The sequence below is a fragment of the Elephantulus edwardii genome, unplaced genomic scaffold (assembly GCF_000299155.1).
Source record: "Elephantulus edwardii isolate Elephantulus edwardi_28Jun2011 unplaced genomic scaffold, EleEdw1.0 scaffold00080, whole genome shotgun sequence".
NCBI classification, from domain to species: domain Eukaryota; kingdom Metazoa; phylum Chordata; class Mammalia; order Macroscelidea; family Macroscelididae; genus Elephantulus; species Elephantulus edwardii.
Genome location: NW_006399830.1, coordinates 11,298,534 through 11,319,218, shown reverse-complemented (window position 1 = coordinate 11,319,218; position 20,685 = coordinate 11,298,534). Strand labels below are relative to the sequence as shown.

The window sequence follows — 20,685 nt, the reverse complement described above, 5'->3', positions numbered from 1 at the left end:
TATTTGCCAGAAGCAGTAGCAGAGCTCCCTGGTGGCCTAGTGGTAAGAAGCTGTCCTGCAATCCCAAAGGCACATGGTTTGAATCCACCAGCTACTCCGTGGGAAGACGGGCAATCTCCTCCCATGTGATTTTACTGCCTCTGAAACTTGCTGGAGGGTCAGCGATGAGTTAATTACAACTCAGTGGCATACAACAACACCATTACAACAGAGAAAAGGAGTTCTGAGGAGTTGTGCTTCTAACCCAAAGGCATGTGGTTCAAATCCACTAGCTCCTCTCTGGGAGAAATGGGGGCATTCTCTTCCAGTGTGGTTTACAGCCTCTGGAATCCTGCTGGAGGATCAGCTGTGAGTTGATTCGGACTCAAAGGCATAGAACAGTAACGAGAAAGGAGTTCTGACGGTATAGTCTCTAGCATGCTGTTAGCCAAAAGGTGGTAAGTTTCCAGTTGCTCGAATCTACCAGCTGCCCTTCAGGAGAGACAAGGATAATTTCCTCCCATTAAGAGTCTCAGAAATCTGGAAGAACAGAGATCTGTTTTGGAAAAGGTGCAACCAGAATGCTTCTTGGAAGCAAGGTTGGTTAAGCCTCTCACAGGCTTTGGGCCTGATGTATTTTTCCTTGGAGAAAGACATCGTGCTTGGAAAAGCAGAGGGACAGCCAAAGCGAGGCAGCCCCCACCAGCCCCTCACCAGCCTCCCACCAGCCCCCCAGCAGCTCTTCAGTGATGTGCAGTCAGAGTGAGAGCAGTGAGAGTTGGGTGGAGATGGCGAAGGAGGCACAGGACCAGCACCCGACAGCAACCACGGCTGCTGGCCTGCGCTTCCTGGCTGTTTCGTAAATAAGTACTACGTAAATTTTAATAGTAATGCCTGTAATGTTTTGCCAAACGTTTTTGCCCCACACCTCTTGGTTGCCAGGTTTCTGGTCACATTGTCCATATGGCAAAGTCTTGCTACCGGAATGCTGTGTCCAGGCCTCTCTGACCCTTGCCCTGTGCGTGTCTTGGCCAGTCTCTGGGTCTCTGTCTCCACTTTGCTTGTTTGTCTTGATGCATCTGTCTCTCTCCCTCTCCCTGCCTCTTTCTACATGTGTGCATCTCAGTTTCTCATTTTGTGTCTGGGTCTCGTTCTCTGCCTGTATTTGCCTGGCTCTCTGTCTCTGCCTTTCACTATCCCTCTCTCTTCCCTGGCTCGATCTCTGCTGCTTTCTGTCTTCCTCTCTTTTTCTCTGCTGCTTTCTCTCTTTTTCTCTCCTCCCCCCTTTCTTTGTTTCTCTCTCTTTTCCTGTCTCTTTCTCTTTGCCTGTCTGTATTTCTAATCTTGTGTCTCTCTGCTTCTGTCTCTGTCTTTGTCCATATCTCTTTTATATGTGTGTATTTGTGTGTGGGTGTGGGTGTGTGTGTGGGTGTGGGTGTGTGTGTGTGTGTGTGTGTGTTCCTCTCTCTCATCTCTCTGACAGTCTCTGTTTCTGTTTCTCTCTCTCTCTGCCTGTCCGGCACATCAGCGGATGTGTGAAGATGATTCAGGGCTGACAGGAAGCCCGCCGCCCTCCCCACTGCCCGCCAGTGCTGCTGGCGTTGGTGTCAGCTCCGGCAGGTGTGCGGGCTCAGGATGAAGCTGCCGCAGTGAGGAGGCCTGACTCCCAGGTAAGCCTCTCCCAGGTGAGCCTGGAGCTGCCTCCTGCACCCCCACAGCAGATGGGGTGGCCCTGCTGGCCCAGAGGAGCATTTGGAGGCTCACTGGGTGGGATGGAAGGGTGCCACTACTATCTGTATACGGGGCCCTCAGCCTGTTCCCTGAGGAGCTCAGAGCAGCGACCTTTTCTGGAGCTCCAGCCTCCTTCCTGCCCCTAAGGTGGTCCCCATAACTGGCAGAAGTCGGTGAGGGGAAGACCGAGACCAGGATAGCAGTTCCAAGGACAGGTCTCAGTTTCTTCATCTGTAAAATGGGGCTAACCTCCCTCCCCCAGGGTGATAGAGGGATGAATGGTGTTCTGGATGCAAACAGCCAAACTTGGCCCTTCCTCCCCCACTGCCCGTACCCCAAATGCACACCCTCACTCATACCCTGTGCCCACCAGTTCTCAGCTGGGACTCCATGGGACTGGGAGAGGCCTCTAAATCCCAGCCGCCTTGGCCTCACTCTGCTGCCCTGGGACTGTCCAGGCCCCTGCACCCCACCCTGCTCTCCCCTCTGGCCCCCTGGGCATTCAGAGCCATGAAGGGGGCCTTAAAGACACCCTGTTTGCAGCCCAAGGTTATTTGAAGGAGCTTCCTCAGGACGCCTGTCAGGCCGCTGTTCTGTAAGCCCCTGCCAATACTGGGCCTCCGTTTCCCCCTGTACAGTTTTAAGTGGACTGGATACTGGTCAGGATGGTCACCATGAGCCCTTCTGGGGGGAAGGAGCCTCAGGCAGCCAGCACGCCCAGGCAGGCCCCAGAACGTTCCATATGAAAACTTGTTCATATGAAAACTGTCCACTTCCCTTTGTGCTATTTTGGCCGGCGGAGCCCTGGGGCTGAGGGGGCCGCTCCCCTCCTTTCCCACCCGGCCCCAGCCCTGCTGCCCCTGGGGGCCCCCGGGGCCCTGTCCCTCTCGCTCACCCTCACCTCCCTGCTCTCAGGACCTTGTAGCAGAGGGCCAAGGACCCTCAGGCCAGGGGCGGACATGTGAGAATTGGCTTAATTAGCCTTTATGGTAAAAGACTATTTCAAGATTTTAAACAAAATCATATAAAAAGGAGGACAGAATGGTGAAGTCAGCCTGCTCTGGGGTTGAGCCCTGGCTCTGGGAGGCTGTGAGCCTGGGAGAAGGGGTGTCCGACTGGGAGGGTCATTCTCACCCCCTCTCCTCTAGCCCTCAGCTGTCCTGGGCCTCTGTTGGGTTGGTTGAGAGGACAGGTAGGCTCTGTGTGTCCGTGGTGTAGACCAGTCCTACGTTTCAGGCAGAGCTGCTCCAAGTCTGTTTTGGGCCATTCAGGGCCTGACTGGACTGGCCACAAACTGTCCCTTCCCTTCTTGGGGCACCAGGCCTGCAGGGCCCATAGCGGGCCCTCCCTGTAACTTTTCCACCAGAAGGTGATGGTGCGGAGATTCCACAGAAGAGCCTGCCTCCTGGGACTCCACTCTCCCCTCACCCCGTGCCCAGCCTCAGATGAGATCCTGGGGTGATGTGAACCCTCCTTCCTCCTGCGTGTGTGGGGAGACGCCATCACTGACTCCCTGAGCTGTAGTGTGTGGGGTGGGGAGGCAGGAAAGCTGGGTCCTCGGTGGACCCCCGGCCTTGGCTCAGCACCGAGAGGAGATGCTGTGTCGTTGCCACAACCCTGGCGTCCTGTGTCGTCAGAGGTTCTGGAAGCCCAAGCTGGCACACAGCCGGCAGCAGGGCAGCCTGGTCCAGAGCAGGCCTTGGGTCTCAGTGGATTCAGGCAGAAACCTGAAGCAGGAGGCGGGCAGTGAAGCCCCCTTCTCACCCCCAGTAGAGCCTGTTCGCCCTTCAAGCTTCCCTCAGCTGTAAAGTGGGGAGAAGCCCTCTTCACAGGGGAAGAGGTGAGTGCAGAAAGAAGGCACGTTCTGAAGGCCCCTCAACACCCACAGAAGCCCCCCAGTGCCCCAGGCCCTGCTGTCCTCAGCTGTGTCCCTGAGATCCCACTGTCCTTGACTATGTCCCAGCTGTGACAGGAGGCTGACCCCACAGTCCACAATTTCTCATGAGGAGGAGCGCGGCTTCCATTTTTTGGCCACCTCACGACCAACACATGGCTTCTGGGGGGGCCTCACGTCACAGTCGCCGACCAGGCAGCCAGGCCTCTGTCCACACTGCGCCAGGGCTTCCTCTGTCCCAGCCATCTTCGCAGTGGCCCACCTCACCCCCTTGGCCCTCACCATCCTCCCACGGGACACTCAGCTGTTCCACTGGCCACCTCTTCCCTCAGACTCGGGCTCTGAAGGCTTCTTCCAGCTCCGTCACAGGACAGCCTTCCTGGCCTCCCTCAGAGGCCATGAATGGGACAGAAAAGAACCCTAATTTCTAGAGACAGTTGAGGGCTCCTGGGCTCAGACCCATGGGTGACGTGCTGAGACCATGTGTGTAGGTCGCAGTGGGAGGGGGGTGGACAGATCCAGAGTCAGGGTGGTCAGGCCTTGGTTGGTTTTTTTTGTTTGTTTTAATTTTATTTTTTTAAATAATTTTAATGGACATTTACAGAGAATTTGGATTTCCATTCATTCATTGCTGCACTTCTCTCCCCACCCAGCCCTCTCCCCCCGCCCCCCAGTTCGCTCCTCTCTTTCAAAAGTAAAAGAAAGACTCCCTCCCTGGTACACAATCCCCCCGCACCCCTCCCACCGCCCCAAGTACATTCCACTATGCAATCTTAATTGTGGACTCTTGTGATAACCATAATACCCTATCATACATTGCTTTTAAATTATTCAGTCCCTCATCTGTTTCAGTGCAGTATACACAATTTATCCAGTTTTTCTCAGTCTTACCCCCACCCTGATATCAGTCCCATTTTACAGCAGTGGCACCATGCAATATTTGTCCATTTGTGACTGAGATATTTCACTCAGCATAATGTCCTCCAGGGTCACCCATTTTGAATAATATTGAATAAGTTCCTTGTTTTTCAATGCAGTATAGTATTCCATTGTGTGAATATACCACAGCTTCTCTACCCATTCGTTTGTTGATGGGCAGGCCTTGGTTTAAATCCTACTGTGCCCCTCAGTGGTCATGGGGGGGGTCTCCAGCCTCCGTGTCCTCATTTGTGGAATGGAGCGAACCTCTCATCTCAGGGCATTTGCAGAGTTAGTGTGGGTTTAGTGAGGGCAAGCGTGGACTATGTATGTGTGTGATTCTTTCCAGAACCTTCAAGCAATGTCCAAGCCGTGGTGGTGGGGGGCAGGTGCTGCTTTGGTCTCAGATGGTTCAGCTGTGGCCCCAGAAGCAAGGAGGGGCCCAGTACCCAGCCGTTGGGCTATGAGGGCACAGCGTGGGAGAGAAGCAGGAGCTGGTGGGGCCTGTCAGTGGGCCCCAGGGCCCTGCTCACTCACCTGCCTGCCCTTGCAGGAGGGCTGCTGGGAGCAGACATGAGTCCTGAGCCGGAGCTGCTGTGGACGGGGGCGGCCCTGCTGGTGCTGGTCGGGGTGGCTGCCGGCCTGTGTGTGCGGTGCTCCCGCTCAGGTGAGGGGCAGGGGGACCCCAGGGACGTGGAGGGCGGTCCTTGGCTTGGCTGGTGACCAGGCTGTGGTTGGAAAGGGTTGCTGATGAGGGAGGGTGAGACCCTGAGGGGTGGCTGAGGGGTGCTTGGGAGCTTTAAACAGCTCCTCCTGCAGGCCATCGGGTAGGCGCTGAGGCAGGGGTGAGGCCCTGAAGTTGGGGCTGGGCCTTCACTGTGTATCTGGGCGTATGGGTTCGCTTTGGCCCAAGGCAAGGAGGCGTCTGAGCTGTACAGTGTCCCACCTCCCCGGGTGCTCCTCCTGAGTAAATGGTAGATGCCTTACCAACATCAGTAGCCCCCCAGCCATGGGGGGCTCAGCCAGGGCTCCTTTCTGAGGCCTACACAGGGGGACGAGGTGAGAGCCTGGGTGGGCCTCAGTTTCTAACCAACGCCAGGACCCTGCCAACCTGGGCCTGTCCTTGCAGGTGCAAAGAAGGCGGAGAAAATCTACGAGCAGAGACCCCTGTGAGTTGCCCATCACTCCAAGCTGTCACTGCGGGCCATGGGTGTGTCTGGCGCGTGGTGCCGAGGGCACCTCCAGAACCCCTTCCTCGCCCCTTTCCTTCTGCCTCCTTCGGGCCAGACCCAAGTGGGTCCCTCGCAGTCAGGAGTGGGGGGAGGGCAGCCCCAGCCTGGGCGTCAGAGATAACTTTCTGGAGGAGGCTCTTCAGGGACCCAGGCAGTCTGGGAGCCTGCTGATGATGGGTGCTGCAGTAGACACCCCACAGAAACCCCCTGGAAACTACTCAGGGCACTTTGGAGGATGTGGGCATATCCCTTGGGGGATCAGGGGTGGTGGTGGGAGGGATGTTGAGGGGGAGAAAGGTGAAAAGAACGTTCCAGAGAAAGGGGACAGGATGGTGTGGGCGAAGCAGAACCAGGTTGGACACCTACCTTGGAGGATGTGTTCTGTGGGGGTGGACGTGTCTTGTGAAATGGGAAGCCGAGGGGTGGATGGCCTGGACTGACTGGAAGCACCCTCTGTCCACAGGGGCTGAGGAAGGGCTGTGGAGTCCTGGGAACAGGTTTTCAGGTGGGACAGGAGCAGGCAGGTGGAGGGTAGACGTGCCAGAGGCAGCACTGATCCTAGAGGAGTGAGGAGGTGGAGCGGAGTCCTGGGCAGGGGCTCCGGGGGAAGGAGCGGTAGCTGTGCGGACCAGCAGGCCTAGGAGCCTGAAGGCCAGAAAGTGGCCATTGGTGTCCTGGGAATGAGTGAGAGAGGGAGTGAATCACCCACAGCAAGACCTCCGGGCCCCGCGTGCACACCTGACCGCGTTTGCAATCTTACATTCACCCCTGCATCCAGGCACTCTCTCTCTTTCACACACACACACACACACACACACACACACACGCACGTATGAGCAACACACAAGTGTGTGTGTGTGTGTGTGTGTGTGTGTAGGCGTGTTTACTACATGTACATCTGGCTAGGTTTCCACTCTCATACCCCTGCATCCAGGCTCACGCGTGCGTGCGCGCACACACACGTGAACATGTGTGAGCAGCACACACGTGTGTGTGGGCATGAGCATTGAGGGAGCGTGTGTGGGTGTGTGTGAGCGTGCCCTGAGGGATCGTCCTGGGCTCCTCTCTGCCCTGGGAGCCCAGCCCTGAGCTGCAGCTGTGGGCTTACACTCCCTCGGGCAGCCAGGCATCCATGTATACACACAAACACACCCCCTCTGTCATTTCCTTTTGTAACTGAAAAACCACAGTGAGATTTGAAAATAGAATCTTCTCATCCCTACCCACCCCTGGGACCAGGTCTGCACTTCGCAGGATTGTTTTTTGTTCCCTGTTCCTCTGAGCCAACTGTCCACAACCTCCATGAGGAAGGAGCCAAGCACCTCTGGTGCCCCTGGGCACATCAGCCCTGCCCCCTCTCTCAGTCCCTGAGACCCTAGACTCTCGTGTGAAGAGTCCCAGCTTGTCAGCGCCAGGGTCTCCACTTCCTCATCTGGGAGGAGGTGGGAGTGGGCCTGGAGCTGCTTCTAGAAATATCTTCTGCCTTCCCAAGTCCCACCTCTGCTGGGTCAGTTCCTGCCTGCTGCCTGCATAGAGCAGCCGCTGTGAGCATGAGGTTCAGCTCCTGTGTCACCTTCTCCAGCAAGCCAGGCCTGAATCCTAAATCAAGTCACCCTTACCCCTCGTCCCTCAGAAGCTCTTGGAGGGCCAGGTCAGGCCTGCCCTTTCTGGTTCAGGGACCTTTATTGATGAGCTAGTACTCAATATGTGATCACCATTCCCAAAGGCACTTCATGGTCTAAGAGGGCAGCTGGGGCTCCAGCCCTCAACTCTGTATCCCAGATGGTGAAAAGAACGAAAACTGAATAGGCTGTGTCTGTTGACAGCACTCCCTTTAAAGAGATTTCCCTGGAGGTCTCAGTAACTTTGGCCTGCAGCTCATTGCCCAGGGGGCAGTCACGTGACATGCTTAGGCACAAAGGAGGCTGGGAAATACTGTTGGGTTGGGTGCTTTTTTTAACCCTCCCCCAGTGGACACATGGCTATCTAAATAAAAATCAGCTTTTTTTTTTTTTTTCCAAGGAAGAAAGGGAGAACAGGTGGTGAGCAGTGGTACCCAAGGCCTGGAGTTGCCCCACTGTTGGTTTGGGGTTTTGGGGGGTTTTTTATTATTAATTTTTGTGCATGTACCGTCAAATCAGATCTGACAGGTACAGGAGGAGATTGCCCCTCCTTCTCCAGCAGAGCATCTGATGGATTCAAACCACTTGCCTCTGGGATTGCAGTGCAGCTTCTTGCCACTAGACCACCAGAGCTCCCTTACACTGTTGTTTTTTTATAATAAATGGTGTGTTTGAACATCCCAGGAAGAACATGCTCCCGTGGGAATGTTGTCCTCTTTGAACTTCCTGACTGCAGTCATTTTGTCCAATGAGAGTTGAGTTCTTGAGCAGGGATCCAGGCTCAGTGACCTCCACGTACCCTGGACCTCTGAGCTGCCTCTTAGACCCTCCCTCAGGCCCTCCTGACTTCCCAGAGCCCTCAGCAGGGTGGGCTGTGCTGGAGGTGGCCTGGCTACCAGCTGGTCGTATGAAGAATGGTCAGTGGGGAGGAGGGCAGCGGTCCAGACAGTTGGGGTGTCACAAGAGGCCCTCCACCTTGCTCTTGTCCTAGTCTGTCCATTTCCTCTGTTCCTTGTCTGTGTCTGTCCTCTGTCCCCTTGGGCCAGGGAAAGCCAGGCCCCAGCTTATCACAGCTCCCTGTGTTTCAGACAGGAGAACCAACAGAACTTTGCAGTGGCTGGGACCTACTCCTGTGAGTCCTTGCAGGGCCTGGGGTTAGGCTCGGGGCTGTGGGCGTCCATGTCTAGGTCCCCCCATTTCCCCCACCCTGTGGCTGTGGGCCAGATCTGGCGGGGTGAGGGGTGGCGGGGTGAGGGGGTGGCGGGCTGTACAGGCTGCCTGGGCTGGCGATTGGCTGAGACCCATCTCACCCTGTGCAGTTGTCAGGCAGATGTGGCCAGGGCCTCTGGCGGATGCGGCCCCTGACTCAGCACTAAAGAGGTAGAGAACAGTTCCCTGTCCTGGGCCCTGAAAAGGTGGGGTGGGGGGACGAGACGGAGGGGTCCAGGGATCCCCACATGCCTAACCCCTATTCGAGACCTCCTCCCTCCCCGAGACTCTGTGCTCAATCCTTAGGGACCTGCAGGGAGGCTGTGGGGGCCCCATTATCCCCCTGGTCCCTTCTTCAGCCTCTCCTCCCCCACCTCGCAGGAAGGACAAACTGCTGCAGTTCTCCCCCAGCGTGGAGGGTGAGTGACCAGGACACGGTGGGAGTGGGGACAGGACAAGGTGAGTATAGGACTGGTGGGCCAGGTCCTGCCAGGGGCCGGATCACAGGCCTGACCTGGAGGAGCTGGCCAGGCAGACAGAGGCAGAAGCAGGGTGAGGGCAGGGACGTGGCCTCCTCGGAGTGCACATCCTTCCCTGGTGGCTGGAGCCTGTGGCCAGCTGGGTGTTGTCCCGAGGAGAGGAGTAAAGAGCCTGGTCTTCCTTACAGGTTCCGAGTCCCCCAGGTACCAGAACTTCAGAAAAGGTAGGTGGGCCCCTGGGTAGGGGACTAGACAGGGTGGGGCAAGGCTGTGGGCCCCAGGGAGGGGGCTGGACAGGGTGGGGTGAGGCTGTGGTCCCCTGGGAGGGGACTGGACAGGGCGGGGTGAGGCTGTGAGCCCTGGGTAGAGAGCTGGACAGGGTGGGGTGAGGCTGTGGTCCCCAGGGAGGGGGTTGGACAGGGCGGGGTGAAGCTGGACCCAGCACAGGCCTGATTCTCCCTCCGCCCACAGGAAGCAGGCACGGATCAGATACCGGCTACGTGTGAGTGGCCTCTCTCTGTCCCCTGCCCACCACTGACCAGGCCTCCTGATCAGAGACAGGAACCTGCTCTGGGGGGATGGGCCTTGGGGCCGGGGGGGGGGGGCGGGGGGAAGAGTCCGCCTGTGTCCAGTCAAAGCCATGTTGTCGTGTGAGACCTGGAGCCCCCAGGAGAAATGACCTTGGTGTTATAAGCTCATTTCACAGATGGGCAAACTGAGACCCAGAGCATGCAGGAACTCATGTTTAGAGAGCCAAGCTGCAAACCTCTTCCAGTCCCAGGGTGGCCATGGGGCTGAGGGAGGCAGGATAGAGGGAGCAGTGGGGGTCGGGGAGATGCCAGCAGAGGCCCCTGAAGCCTCCGTCCCACGCTGCCCCTGCCATGGTGGCGGCCTCCATGGTGACCTAGGTTGTGTTTTCCTGGCAGAGACCCCATCATCGGGGACTATTACAACTGGGGGCAGTTCCGGAAGCCTCCAGAAGGTGAGAAGAGGGTAAGGTGGGGTCATGGGCCAAAGAGCAGCAGGAGCTGAGCCTTAGAAACCACAGTCTGGAGACAGAAAAGTGCCAGGGTGGGCGTGGAGGGGGCAGGTGGGCCTCCAGGCTGGGCTCGGCAGGAGCTGCGTGGGTAGACAGAGGAGAGGCTGATGTGGAGAAGGATGGGCAGTCAGGCGGTGGAGGTGGGAGGCTGGCTGGACAGGATGGGCAAGGGGAGTGGGCGACAACAGAGTGGCAGGCAGGATGCTGGGCAGTGGCCACCCAGGCCCCCATGGAGTACACAGGAGACCTCAGAGGAGGGCCCAGGACAGGGGTGGCCATGTTGGAGGACTCAGAGCCCAGCACGCTTGGGGGACGTAGGACTAGAGCCTTAACACCTCATCTCTACACAAAGAGAACCTGAGGCCCAAGGGTGGGGTTTCTGCTGAGGGGCTCACTGGTCTGGGGCTTGAACCCAGCCCCCAGGTCTCAGCTCTTCCCTCCTGGGTCAAAGGCTGGGGCTCTGGGGAGGGGAGGGGGCATAAAGGCATGCTGAGTACTGTTCTCCTACTAGGGTGACAGGTCCCCAAGCTGGGCCCCTGGAGAGCAAGCTTCTGAGGCTCCCCAGAGGGAGGGGGTCTGAGGCTGGGCTGTTTCCTAACACTCCTGCCCCACCCAGCCCCCCAGAACCCAGAGACCAAAGAGCCACCGAGGTGCCACTTCTGGTTGACCATCATGGAGGGTCTGGACTACAGCTCCTCCCTCATGGTCCAGCCTGGTGCCCAGCAGCCTGGGAAGACAGCAGGGGCCAGGTGGGGGCTGCTGGAAGCTGCCCCAGGGGTGTGCCAGGGACGAGGGCAGGTCACCTGAGGTGAGGTGAGGCTGGCTCAGCTTTGGGTCCTCTCTGACAGATGAGGATGACACTGGTTCCTACGAGAACGTTCTCATCTGCAAGCCGGGGAGCCCAGAGCCAGGTGAGGCCATTCGGGGGGTGGGGGGCGTTACCTCTGAGGGCCACTGGGAGAGATGACATCCCCTGTCCAAAGGCATCTCTCCTTGAAGCCTGAAGGCTCAGCTGTGTCCTGGTGCCTTTGGGTGGAACATGGTCCCTAAGTGTCCTGCGGTGGCACCCACAGCTCCTGGTGACCGAGGGGCTTCTGCCCTCAGAGCTGCCCAGCACAAGGACAGACCTGGTGGAGAGGCCCTGACGCACCACCCTGGTCACTCCTCGGCCACCTCCTGTGCTCGCCCAAACACAGGTGACGAGAGCGTGGAAGACTACCAGAACTCGGCATCCATCCAGCAGTGGAAGGAGTCCAAGAGGGTTATGGGTACGTGGCAGGCGTGGAGGGCATCCGGGGAGCTGGTCTGGGGAGGGCCAGGCTGGCAGGGGTCCAGTCCCAGTATTGCTTCTTAGCCGGCCGGTCTGTGGCGTTTGCGGCTGGGACAGAGGAGGGTCAGTGTCATCTGTCCACCCACCTCCCTGTCATCTGCAGGGCTCACCCTGAGTGACACTGTGCCTTCCCTGGCTGGCAGCCCTGACGAGGACAGTGAGCCGGACTACGTGAACGGGGATGTGGTGACCAAGGATGGCTAGAGGAAGGTACAGTCCCTGGGGTGGCCTCTCTGTGGCCCCAGCAGAGCTTGGCTGCGGGCTGGGTACCCCAGAGGATCAAGGTGAGAAGGGCTATTCAGAGGGGTTGTGAGGACCACGCCCCTCGGCTCCCCTGCCATTGCAGGACTGGGGTGTCTGCACAAGCCAGCCTGGCCGGGCCCCAGGCGCCCTCTCTGTGGTGGCCATGCAGCGGGGGGGAGAAGCGGGGGTGAATGCATTCTGAGGGCAGTGTCAGCGGCACTTCCTGTGGCCTCCAGTGCGGGGAGGCCTACGCTTTTGTTGAGAACCAGGCGGCGTGATGGTGGCTCAGGACTTGCCAAGCCGGCTCTGGAGCAGAGGGAACGAAACCTTAACGGAGACAACCCATCTCCTTTTAACAAACCCTTTCCTTTACTGAAGGAGCCAAGGCACAGAGCCAACTGGCGGAGCCTGGAGAACCGTTGCCGTCCCTCAAGGACCCCTTTTCTGGAGCTGCTGTGTTTGGCACCCTGTCTACTGGAAGGAGCACCTGCCTGTCCCCAGGACCATCTGGCCGTGAGCAGTGGCCTGGACAGCGGTGCTTGGGAATGGATAGTCCCTCGGGGGCTGCAGAGCCCTCCCTGACCAGGGCTTCCATGGGGTGAGGGGGAGCCTGGTTCCCACAGCGACCCGAGGCCAGGATTCCCTCGTCTAAAATGTCCACAACACTGCCATTTGTCCTGTTTTGCTTCAGACTTGGATCCTCAACTGCTTGTTAATGCCAGCTGCTGGCATCTCTTCATGATGTAAACTTGTAAAGTTATTTATGTAGATGGAGCCATATTTAATACTAACTTCAGGGTGGCTTTGTCTGCTTCTCTTACAAAGCATTACTTGGACTTCGTTTCAGGAGCCCTGTCTCTCCTTTGCCCCTTAGTGGGGCCCTCTCATGACTTGGGGCCTGAGGTCACTCAGGAAACTGTACTCTCATCTTTGGTAGCAACTGACCCTTCGATGGAAGAAATGTTTCTACGAACAAAATGTACACCCCCACCCTGGGCTCAGAGAGTGGGGAAGGCCCCCCGGGGCCAGGCGGGGGGTGTCCTCTGCTCACGTGCCTAGTCTAGATCAGAAGGGTCAGTCAGGAGAAGAAAGTGCCTGAACCAATCCTGCCAATAAACCATTTAAGCCTGAGAGCAGCTGTTCCCGTGTCCACGGTCTGAGGAGTGAATGAGCCTGCAGGGAGGATGGCGCGGAGCAGGACGCTAGCAGAGCCTGGCTTCCCCTTGCCTCCAGCTCTAAGCTAGGCCTAGGAGTTAAAAGGTCAAGAGAACAGCAAGCGTTCCTATCCAGCTGTCCCCCAGCACAAGGGCGGGAGGCCACAGCTCTGGAAGTCCACCGGAAGAGGTGCCGGCACGTCACACCTTTGTCACGTCTTTGTGGGTGAGCCTACCTCCCTCCTCCTGGGGACATCGTTTCAGAGTAATACCCAGCATTTGCTTCAAAACAACCTTAGAGTGAGGCTGGGGAGGGAAGTGGGGCTAGGGTAGGGAGTGAGGCTGGGGTGGGAAGTGGGTCTGGGGTGGGGAGAAATACAGAGGAAGCAAGATTGGTCACCTGCTGAGAGCTTCAGAATGTGTTTGATGAGTCTTTAAATGTCCAGAGGTAAAATGCTCACCTTTTATGCAAGACACCTGGGTTGCAGGTCAGTGTACCTCATGCATGGCCTATGATACTGTTTATCCCACAAGAGAAAAAAAGAAAAACAGGAACAGAAAAAGGGGGACGACCAAAAAATAATCCCCAGGAGTTAGAGGGTGTTCAACTGTCCATGGAGGCCTGTGTGGTGCGATGCTGCTGAGCAGGGGTCAGAGGAGAGTCTAGATTAACAGAGACTAGGCAGAAAGGCCTGGCAAGCTCCTCTGAAAATGAGCCCATGAACCGTCCTTTGGATTACCATGGATGAGCGGGATGGGGTGGGACCAGGTAGGGTTTCAGCCCCTTGTGTGAGGGACACCGTGAGCTGGGCTGACAGGATGAGAGCTGAAAACTTTCATTTACAGTAGCCATTTCTCATCACTCCAAGATAGAGAATGCTGCCGAGGAAAGCAGTTGTACTAATCAGGATAAAATGCTAGAGCAGTTAATGCCCACTGCTGCACCGCAGGGCAGGGCGGTGGCTGGACTGTCCCTGAGAGATCACCTGCAGATCAGCAAACACTTTTCCAAGCAGCTTTCAGAAGGACTTGTCGCCCTGGGCTGTACAGTCAACACCAAACTGCCCCCACCACAGGAATCGGTCCCTCAGTGTTCCAGAAAAATCAAAGATTAAGCCAGTGTTGTCTACTATCTAAATCACTGTTTCTACTTGTCAGAAAATGTGACAGAGAAATGACCTGGAGAAATGAAAAAGCAACAGATAAATTCACGTAGAGAGGCTGAAACCAGGTTGCTCCTTGGAGACAAGAATTTTGAAACTCCCATCTCACACACTTTGGGCCTGTTGCCAGGAGGGACCTGTGCTTGGAGAAGGACATCATGCTTGAAGGGTAGAAGGTCAGTCAGTGCAGGAGGATCCTGGATGAGATGGATTGACAGTGACTGTGGTAATGGGGTGAGGTGTGTCAGAGACAGCGAAGTTGGCTCAGGAATGGGCGAAGTTCAGAGCCGTTGTTCATAGGGCCACTATGAGTTGTTGACCCAATGGCACATAACAACTTATCAAAAGCTGGGGCACACGCAGAGACAGGAAGTGGTTTCCTGGGGACCTTGTGCTGTCACCTAATGACAGGTCCAGACACTAAAGAGTTTGCAAGCAGAGCAGGAGGAGAAAAACTCTCAAGTTGTCCAGGACGTCAAGGTTTATTATACAGAACTAGTAGAGAGATCATGGGCTGTGCCTGCTTCTCTGGGGACCTTGTGTCACACACCGAGTCTGAGGCTGAACCTGGAGCCCTGAGGGCATGTGGCACGCCTGAAGCTACGGTCTTTCACTTAGAGGCGACACCAGCACTGACCCACTGCACAGTCTCCAAGCCGGGAAGCTGTGATGTGTGTCTCTCTGGAATAGGGACACGGGACCCTCCACCCTAACTGGCCACTGGGGCCATCGTCTTCTGACATAGCCTGGCCAGCAGCCCTGCCATCTGCAGCAGGGAGTTGACACCTTCTGCAATTTTCATATGAGTATATCCAATTTCCTGAAAACAAAACAGATTTAAATTGGGTGAGTGAAGAAAGAGTTATTCTTCCAACAGATCCAGTTGTTCATTTGGAATAAATGGGCTGTTTGTTGTGTACATTCTAAATACATAAATTAATTTGAAAGGAAAAAAGCCCCTGAATCCATGAACTCAAACTCTAGTAGGAAAATGAACTCTTAGATGTACTGGAATTATTTTTTTTTTTTTAATTTTTTTTTATGGTTTTTGTGTGTGTGTGTGTGTACCGTCAAATCAGATCTGACTGGTATAGGAGGAGATTGTCCCTCCTTCTCCAGCACAACATCTGGTGGGTTCGAACCACGCACCTCTGGGATTGCAGTACTGGAATTATTTTTTGCATGTCCCAAAAGGATGCTGGCATTTTATGATGACAAGAGGAGAAACTCCTTAACCTAGGACCTGGCTCCAGAAGATTCCTGGGGAGCCCGAGGTGGTGTGCTGGGCTTAAGTCTGTATGTCACTCTAGGGTGAGGAACGAGTCTCAGAAAGGTCAGAAATGACACAAACTTGTATCTATCAATAAACATTGTGATACTTGAAACAAAAAAAAAAAAAAAGAAATGACACAAGGGCAGGACTACCTCTCAGACCCAAGCCATGACTGGCTACGTGGGATCAGAAACAGTGTCCTTTTTTGCTGGACTTGGGTCACTCAACTGAATGTTGACCGGTAAGCACAATGTGTCCATAGGGTAAATTTGATATGTGAGTTATATTTTGAGAGTTGTTACAAAGTGAGGGAGCTCTGGTGGCAAGAAGCTGCATTGCAATCCCAGAGGTGCCCGGTTTGAATCCACCAGATGCTCTGCTGAAGAAGGAGGGGCTATCTCCTCCTGTACCAGTCAGATCCAATTTGACAGCACACACACAAAATAATAAAAAATTGAAAAACAAAAACAAAAACCAAATAACAAAGCAATATAGATGGAGAAGGACAAGGTAAGAACATTCCCTCACATTTCCGACCTGGTTGAGGAATTAGCGTATTTTGAATAGCAAAAACCAAAATTAAAACACTAGGGGGCGGGGGCGTGCACGCGGTCAGGGGAGAATAGAACAGGTAAGGGAGCTCTGGTGACCTAGTGGCAAAGAAGCTGCACTGCAATCCCGAAGTTACATGGTTCAAAACCACCAGATGCTCTGCTGGAGGAGGAGGGGCAGTCTCCTGTGCCACTCGGATGTGATTCAATGGTACAAAACAAGAAAAGGGAAAAAAAAAATAGAACAGGTCTGGCAAGAGCCGTGGGACACTATCAAATAACATAAGTCGAATTAAAATCCCAGAGACAGAAAGAAAATGGGAGAGAAGAAATATTTGAAAAAAAAAAAAAGATGGTTGGATACTTGAAGAAAAAGGATCAGATTACAGATTCAAGACTTTCAGAATTATCACATTAGACACAGCTTTCAACAAAAAGGTGTGTAAAGAAAACCCTTCTGAGGAAGACAAGAAATACACAGAAATGAGCCGAGACAAAGCCCGGCCTGAGACGCTCCAGGAACTCCAGGTGATGCGATCAAAGAACCCGAGGGAGCAACTGCACGGTCCTCACAAGGACAGGGAGGAGCCGTGCTGCCTCGGGAGAAAGACGGGGCCCCCTGACAGCCTGGGGACAGACGATGGAGGCTCAGCTACGACAGAGGCTCTGCTACAGGTGCTTCGACGTGATGGCCAGGAGGTCGAGCTCCGTAAAGAAAGGTGAAAGCATAAAAAGGAATCAAACAAATTCTAGAGCCACAAAGTGCGATGGAAATGAAACATCCACCAGAGAAGTCGGAGAGCAGATGTGAGCAGTCAGGAAAGGTGGAAAGAACTCCCAGGTCAAGGGACAGAACAGATACCCACGGTGAGGCCCACGGTGTGGTAAAGCACACAGTGCCGTTTCACTCAGCTGTGAGGAGGCGTGGAGTTGAGTCTACAGCACAAACTCGGAAGACATTATGCTGCGTGAAGTAAATCACACCACAGAAAGAGAAACCATGTGTGATCCCCATTCTACACAGTATCTGCAACAGGTCAATGTAGACACTTCAAAGCTTTTGAGTGGTTACGAGAGATAAGGGAAAGGAGAAGTCCCTGGTCAGGGAGCCCTGTGTTACGGAGACGACAAGGTGTGGGAACAGGCAGTGACGATGGCACACTTAACGCCACGGAACTGTACACGTAAAAAGAGATGCCCTGCTTCTTCTGTCCTTTTCTGCTGAGAGCATGCTGTAAGGTATGACCTCACCCTTTCTCGTAGCTTCCAGGGCTCCTTCCTCTCCTCTCCCTTTAACTCTTCGCATGGCCTCGCTTTCATTAGCTGTAATTCTGTCTTATCGCCTTAATAAACCTTTCACACACACACACACACCCTCAACAAAACACAAAAGCCAAACCCAAAGATGTCCACAAAGGGGCACAGTAAATATTCTGGGATGGCAGAACTTTAATGTCTTGACTGTCGAAGTGTTTATACAACAGAGTGTATTTGTCAGCATAAAGCACTGACAAGGAGGAATTTGACTTCAACCAACTATAGCTCACCTAATCTGATTGAAAAATTCCTTTTTTCAAAACCCTTTGAGGACCAGAGATTCTAGAGAAAGGACACTGACCAACAGAGCTGCTTTGCACGAAGGCCGCCCTCCGTCCCAGTGCAGTTGGAGAACACCTCCCAGGGGCAGGGTCTGTGAGCACAGTGCACTGCGCACCCACCTCTGTGAGGAAACAGCTTTCTAGACTCGTGTGGGTGCTTCCAATTGCTTCATACCCAAGTGAAAGCTGGACAATAAATAAGGCAGATTGAAGAAGAAATGAAGAAGAGTCCTGAGGATGTATAACTGGCCAAGGGTCAAGCAAACCTCCTTGAGGAAGAGATGTCGCCGGGCTGCTGCTTACAAGCACAGGTGGTGAGATTTCTTTCCACAGACTCGGGGTTGTTTGTGGGGTGTGTGTGGGTGTGTGCGTGGGTGTGTGCGTGAATCCTTGGAAAAATGGAAGGTCAGTGAAGAAGAGACCGTCAATGCGACGGCCTGACGTGGTGACTACAACAGTGCGTTTACACAGCAGACATTGTGAAGGACGGTACGGAACCAGGCTTTCAATCTGCGGCAGACATGGTCACTACGTCTGAGTTCACTAGGAGGCACCCACCGCCACCGCCACGCGCACGTACTGACCTTAATAAACTCCAGTTTCAAGTACTCTGCCATTTGGAAGGTTTTACACACTCGAAAAATGTTGCCGATGATGTCCTCGGGGGAGTAGCCAAGATGCCACAGGTGAGCAAGAATCTAGACCAAAAAAAAAAAGGGCACAGTGAACGCTAAGAAGTCGAGAGTGGAATGAAGGCAAATCCACACGAACCTCGGCCTCCCCCACGGTGACGGGGCCCAGCGGCTACAGACAGATCAACTCACAAACCCATGCGGTTCTGAAAAACCAATAAATCCCAGAGAGCTGCTGGTGGGCCAAATGACACCTCGTTTGCCATGCCTTTTACATCATGAAGGATAATTTGATGTTCCCAACATGCAGAGGTTCCATCGGAAATGTTTTCAGCTATGGTTTAAGATGTGAGAAAGGACCAGGGAAGAACCCGCTGTGATCAGACCAAGCCCCTTAATCGCACCACGGACACCTATGTGCCCTGAAGGCCACTAAACCTAAATGACGGTGGCAGGGACTGCCATGGAGCCGTCCCCTAGAGCAGAGCTTGATCCCCCATCCCCGCCTCTCCTGGGGGACCTGGGGGGGGTGTCAATGTTCCCCAGCAGGACGGGAAGGGAAGCCACCTCCCTCAGAAGATGACTTCACTCCTCAGAAAGGGCTGAACTGGTCTTTCTGCACATCTTGGATTAATGAATTCTCCCTGCAGACTTCACTGGTAAAACAGAAAGTTCTGGCTGTGAATCTCAGGTCTACTACTTTTAAACGCTGTGATTCAGAGTAAAGAGTTTAACCTGTGAGTTACAGGTATCTCATTTATAAAGCGAACCCAACCAGCAGCATTACTTTAAGAATGAAATGTCAGGTCCCAAACACAGGACCAAGCCCCTCACTGCACTTAAGTGGAAGGTTCCTTCCGAGTCAGGGAGAGGGCAAACCTTGTAGGCTTCATCAATGTCAGCATTCACACAGTGCTGAATCATCTCCTTCACCAGCAAGGGGTGGGGCTCATCGCAGACCTGCCCAAACCAAGAAGAGAGGCTGGTCAGGGGCTGGCCGACCCAGGAACATGGGCCGCAGTGGACCGGCTGCTGGCGCAATACATGCCACCGAACCTCTCAAATCACTGTTTCACAGAACTGTCTAGCCAACAGGACTGGACCTGGAAATGCCCTTCTCATTACCAAAGACAGGAGTTCTGGTGGCCCAGTGGTAAGAAGCTGCACTGCCAACCTAAAGGTACACAGTTCAAATCCCCCAGCTGCCTAGCAGAAAGATGGGCAGTCTCCTCCCATGTGACTTACTGCCTCTGAAAATCTACTAGAGGGCCAGCTATGAGTCGATCACGACCAGATGACATGTAAAAACAATCACCAAACACACCAAAAAGGGTGTCTCTTCTTTGTTCCAGATTGGGAGATCAAGAGTTGGACCTCCGACAGCAGCTCCCTCCCAAGCTTTCACGACCTCAGTGGCATCTTCGAGCTCTGACTTTCATGCAGCAAATCGTAATTTCTCCTGTTGACTGGCTCCATCATGTGTGTACCACATTTAGCCTGTCCACTCAGCTGCTGACAGCATTTAGGGTGTTTCTACCTTCTGTACTGTAAACAGCGCTGCAAGGAACAATGGTGTGTCAAGGGCTGGGCCTCTGTTTATCCAAGTCTCTGCGGAGACAGCTGGTGTGGATCTGCTGGGTTATGAGTAGCCCTATTTTTAGTTTTATTGAGGAACTGATACAATGCTTTTTGCAACAGCCATTTGAACGTCCTCTTTGGTGAAATGTCTTTCAAGCCCTTTACCCATTTCTAGGACAGGATTATCTTACTAAGTTGTCAAAGCTTTGTATGTATTTTGGTTATTAGATTCTTGTTGGCTATATGGTTCCCACAGGCACTGTCCTTATGCGTAGCTTATCTTTCCACTTTTTTTTTCTCCTTGTTGTGTACCGCCCAGTCAGGTCCGACTGGCACAGGAGGAGATTGCCCCTCCTTCTCCAGCAGATCATCTGGTGGATTCGAACCTCTAACTTTCAGGATTGCAGTGTAACTTCTTGGCACTAGGCCACCAGACCTCCCTTCTCTTTTCACTTTTTTTTGTAAAGTCTTTTGATGAACAAACTTTATAAGGATCCATTCATTGGGTTTTTTTGTTGTTTGTACTTTTCACATTATATTTCAGAATCCACTGATAGAAGTTGGGCTAACACTTGGGCCCATTTCCTCACCTACCAGGTGCTGTCCCTGAATTATGCAAGCAAAAATAATGTTTTAAAGGCAAAAGTTTACACTTACTAATTTTTAAAATTATGTCTGTAGTTTTTTTAAAATTTATTATAAATTTCAATGAAAATGTACAGAGACTTTGGAGTTCCACTCATTCATTGTTGCACTTTTCTCGCCTCCCAACCCTCCCTGCTACCCTTTTGGAAAAGTAAAAGAAAAATTCTTTTATTGTTTTATAATCAATCCCCCCAGGTCCACTCCACTATACAGCCTTCACTCTGGACTCCTGTCATGACAAAAATACCCAATAATTTTCCCTCTTAAACAGTTTTCTCCCTCATATGTTTCAATGCGGTATACATTATTGAACCCATCCTTCTCAGTCTCCCCCCAACCCCGAGGTCAGTCCTGCTTTACAACAGTGGCACCATGCAGTATTTGTCCTTTTGTGACTATGATATTTCACTCAGCA

The 20,685-nt window shown here is 53.9% G+C and overlaps 1 protein-coding gene across 1 annotated transcript in view; it reads right to left on the bottom strand.

Moving 5' to 3' along the window:
- Positions 1–14,695: 14,695 nt before the first annotated feature.
- Positions 14,696–20,685, bottom strand: part of RFC2 (replication factor C (activator 1) 2, 40kDa) — an 18,805-nt gene continuing 12,815 nt past the window's right edge. Inside the window, exons 9-11 of the mRNA XM_006889673.1 lie at positions 18,927–19,007; positions 18,000–18,113; positions 14,696–14,813 (exon numbers count right to left, since the gene is read on the bottom strand). Coding sequence (XP_006889735.1) covers positions 14,703–14,813; positions 18,000–18,113; positions 18,927–19,007 — 306 coding nt within the window. The 3' untranslated portion in view covers positions 14,696–14,702. The remainder of the gene's footprint in view (positions 14,814–17,999; positions 18,114–18,926; positions 19,008–20,685) is intronic.